A 4371-nucleotide genomic window follows, 5' to 3' on the forward strand; every position below is an offset into this window, starting at 1 on the left:
AAAACCCCTGCAGGCAGGATTTTTTGTTGTTCATTCTATTGTTCTTTTTACTTCTGAGGGAAGTGAGCACCACAGCAACACATACCCAACAGGTTCTACTACAAATGTGTTACATTTTTAGGCTCCAGTAACAATTAGAGGACACAAGCTTGGGCATGTTTAGCAGTCTTTCTGCTACAGTGGTGTCATTGAGGGTATTCAGTTCCAACAACAGATACCAGTGACCAGATAAGGGGATGAGGAAGTATTTCAATAAACTCTAGCCCACTTTGTGGTTCCGATTGGCCCTTCCTGTTTGCATGCGTTGGTGTAATTGTCTGCCTCTGTGAAACCACACCCTTACCTGTGTGTTGGCTGCACCCATTTTTCTTTGCGCACGCCGAGTGAGTGCAGTGGCAGGGAATGGGGTTTCAGCAGTAGGAGACAAGGTGGAAAATAGTCAGAAAGAAACCCGTTTAGTCCTTCCGCATATGTTTCTCATTGAGAACGACTGAAAGGGAAACATGAAAGACACAGGAGCAGAAGAAGGAGGAGGAGGCGACGGCAGAGACAATATTGGCCAAACTGAGAAGAGCCAGGTGGGTTAGATTTCACTCAAGTCCTTCAGCTGCTGTTGTGATGTGCCGCTACATTTTTTGGAAGTGGAAGTTAACGCTATACTCGGAATTTCTGCCCATGAAGTTCCGAGAAACTGCAGTGAGCCGCCCATAGTCTTCTTGGAAAACACGTCGTGCAACAGCTGTCCAAACGTGCACGTTTGCGCGAACGACTGCAGGAGCTATCCGTCTGCTTTGTTTCCGCTGTGGTTTGTTGACCCTACACTTGTCTAACCGGTGGACGTTACAGCTTTAACAACTGGGAACGGCTTTTCCAATCATTTCTGACGCAGCAGTCTACTTTTTTTTTTTTTTGGCTAAGCGATATAAGTGGAAAACACGCCACTTATAAGAAACTAACTTCTACTAAACCGAGCATCCTAACCATAAGCAGTTAAATAAGCGCTCCGGTGAGGCGTCAGCTACTGGCACCAATAAATGCAACGGGGCCATCATGTTTTTTTTTTTTTCTCAGTTAAACGGCCTGTGGGGAAAGTGTTCTCTCTTTACTGCTTGGCTGATAACATTACAGAAAGATTAGCACTGAATACATTGGTGAAAACAAAATGTAATGTAGCCCCACTGCAGAATATGCTTATGCACAGCCTGCCTGTTGCACACACCTGAGCTCAAACTACGTCACATCATCAGAAATCACAGCACAGCTCGCCAACTTGTTACTGGGTAGTTTCTATTAGCCAAAGTCAACACTTGGACGGTTTTCTGCATCTGCTGCCACATGCATGAGATTTTAGGATTCAGAATTGAATCAGCTTCTGTAATAATTCAGTAATGTTATATAACTGCTGAAAAATGCTTTCAGAGTTGGATCCCCAAAATCATCAAGAAAAGAGTGTGCAGCACTTTTGTAGAAGATTCCTTCAGGTACTGTGACCTCTGTCTTTTAATAACAGCACGTGTATTTTGAGTAACTTCTCATGGTGTTGTTTATATCCCTCCACCTCTCTCAGTAATGGTGCATTGTGTCAGTGCGGGGCTGCGAGAGATGACCATGCCTCTGTGGCTCTTGGAGACTATTTCAGCACAGCCATCGTGAACCAGTGGAAAAGTGTGCAGCACTCCTCTGAACGACCGACAGATGCCTTTGGAGAGGTGCAGTTTGCAGGGGCCAGCAAGAGGCACAGCCATGTGGGTGCTTTTATTTTTCTCTCATAATGTTTGAATGCTTTGTTTCAAGAGCCTGAGAGTTCTTGAACATGTGTACATATTTTTAAAAGAAATGCCTCCAAAGGTGAGTTAAATAAAGGTTAAGATAAACCCTGAGCTGTAGTAGTCAGTTCGTTGAATTTTCCTGACCTTCAGTCTACCTCCGCTCCACCTGAGTAAACAGAGTCAAAAGTCGGTACAGATCACATGACAAGCTTCTTTTTTTCCCCCCATTTTATTACCATTTAAAGGCTGAAACGACTGAGTCGTTCAGCTTTAATACTAGTGTGATCACAGGCCATTACTTTTCAAATCTTTTTGCATTGTTGACATGGGCGTGCTTCTTTTAATCCATCAAATGTCTAAACTTAGTTCCTGCGCCTGTCATGGAGCACTGAGCCTTCTGTGGTGTACACCATATTGACAGCTCATTGGGGTCTTCCTCTACCCAACCTGGTTGTTTCTGTTGTGGGCGGAGAGGGAAGGACACAGGTGAAGACCTGGGTACGGGAGGTCCTCAGACAGGGACTGGTGAAAGCGTCACAAAGCACAGGTAAAAGCTTTATGCATCTGCCAGTGTGTCAGTGCTCCTGGCAGGTGTGATGTGTCTGGCATATCTGAGCTCAGCATCTTATTTCTGTTCTGGTTGCTGAAGTGGGTTATTGTTGGTTAGCAGATGTCATGATAATTTCCAGATGACGATAAAAGAACTGACAAATGATCCTGTCAGACATTGAAACCTACTCAGGGTGGATTTTAGCGTGAAGAAAACGGCTATTACAAAATTTAGTCTCAACACACAACACGACTCCCTGGGGTCCGGTCCTAATTTGGTAGTACAATGGCCATTTCCTCTCTGGCTACTGTACCAAGTGCAGGTGGCATATGGCGATACTGATCCCCCCCGTCGTCTGAGGTCACGCGCTGTTTTCTCAAAACAAGTCCAAGACGTACTAAAAAAAAAAAAAATCAAAGCCCCAAACAAAACATGCACACAAAGATGCAAGTAACTACATGGCTCACACTCCCTAAACATCTTTGTTAGATAAGACATAGTACAGGGCGTGGCACCATATTTGGTGTTAAAACCCGTTGCATATAAAAACATGTTTTACGCATGTCTGTTGCCTTTGTAGTTTTTTTTATGTGCTTTTAATTCTTTTACAGATAAATGTGTTTGAATCTGATACTTGACTTGTTGTGGTCTTAGGTTTATTTCTCAGGGATCAATAATTTGGTTCTGCTTCCTTAGTTTTTCTTCCCGTTTTGGTGCCCAGATTGTCAAGTCTCATTCGTTTTGTTCCTTTTAAATTAAAAACTGGTGTAAAATGTGAAACACATTTACAACTTTTGACATGACCTTTGTTTGTTCATGCTTAGAGAAACAGCAGACCCTGTAATAAATTGTTGACAATCTTAGCTGTAAAAACCCCCCAAAAAACAAAACAAATTGAGATGCAGTGCAATATGTAAATAAAACAGAATCCAGTGATTTGCAAAGTCACATAAAGTTATATTTTATTCACTGAAGAAAACTGAAAAAAACAATCAGATTTTCCACCTGTTTCCCCCAGGTGCATGGATCTTAACTACAGGTCTGCGTGAAGGTGTTGGCAGGTGTGTTGGACAGGCAGTGAGAGATCATGCAACTGCAGCTTCTTCATTCTCGCTCAACAAGGTGGTAGCGTTGGGCATTGCTCCGTGGGGCCTTGTGGAAAAACGAGAGCAGCTGGTCAACCCTCAGGTAGTACAAACTCTCACACATTTGCACATTTCTCTAAGCATTAAATCATATCTTGTTGTCTTTGTGGAAAAGGACCACGATTTGACACACGGTCTGTGTTGATTTGTCAGGTTTTATTGGGTGAACACACTGTTGGCAGTTCTTGCTCCAATTTAAAATAACTAAGGCTGAAATGTGGAAAGAAACGCTGGAATAACTGTTTTTTTTCTTCTTTTGCAGGGAAGCTTTCCAGCAAAGTACTATGTCCAAAACATTTCCCGGGACTCCTGCTCCCTGGATAACAACTACCAGGCCTTCCTCCTCGTGGACGATGGGAGTGTGGGCCGCAGAGGAGGAGAAACAGATTTCAGAGCCAGACTGGAGGAATACATTTCCCAGCAGCGCACAGGCATATGGGGTCAGAGATGGTACCATAAACTATGAAGTACAACATTTATAGCCTCTGAATTAAAGCAGAAACTATACTTGAGTACACATTATCTTCCACTCATGTATTCAGTTTAAGTTAACTGATTTAAATCTAATTGTACTAAATGAGACTTAACTCCTGTACCATTATTCCCAAAATACATCCTTTCAGAGTTAACTTTGATCTTTACAGGCTTTACATGTTCCTTCGTGTTTTGGTTGAATGATTTATTTATTTATTTAGTTATTTTTTGGCATCTACGGGAGGAAAGCCTTGCATGTGACTGCATGTATCTTACAGTTAACTCTACAACATTTCCATTCAAGTAAAACAAAAACATCCACAGGGTGCTCTTTGTATGAGTGTCAGCTGTTGTGCTTCATGAAAATTATGCACTTTGCACATCTTAGTATGATCACTCTGATTAAGTTAGTAAAAACATTTTATCAAGATTG

General features: G+C 42.3%; 1 protein-coding gene across 1 annotated transcript in view; it reads left to right on the plus strand.

The window, feature by feature from the left end:
- The window catches only part of LOC102292908 (transient receptor potential cation channel subfamily M member 4), a gene marked incomplete in the record, with an annotated part of 17139 nt that continues 12768 nt past the window's right edge, over positions 1 to 4371 (plus strand). Inside the window, 6 exon segments of the mRNA XM_014337861.2 lie at positions 1 to 578; positions 1420 to 1481; positions 1568 to 1745; positions 2136 to 2316; positions 3338 to 3507; positions 3727 to 3904. Of these exon segments, the coding sequence (XP_014193347.1) occupies positions 504 to 578; positions 1420 to 1481; positions 1568 to 1745; positions 2136 to 2316; positions 3338 to 3507; positions 3727 to 3904 (844 nt within the window).

This window comes from Haplochromis burtoni, unplaced genomic scaffold (assembly GCF_018398535.1).
Source record: "Haplochromis burtoni strain Fernald_Lab_line unplaced genomic scaffold, NCSU_Asbu1 Contig_192, whole genome shotgun sequence".
Lineage (NCBI taxonomy): Eukaryota > Metazoa > Chordata > Actinopteri > Cichliformes > Cichlidae > Haplochromis > Haplochromis burtoni.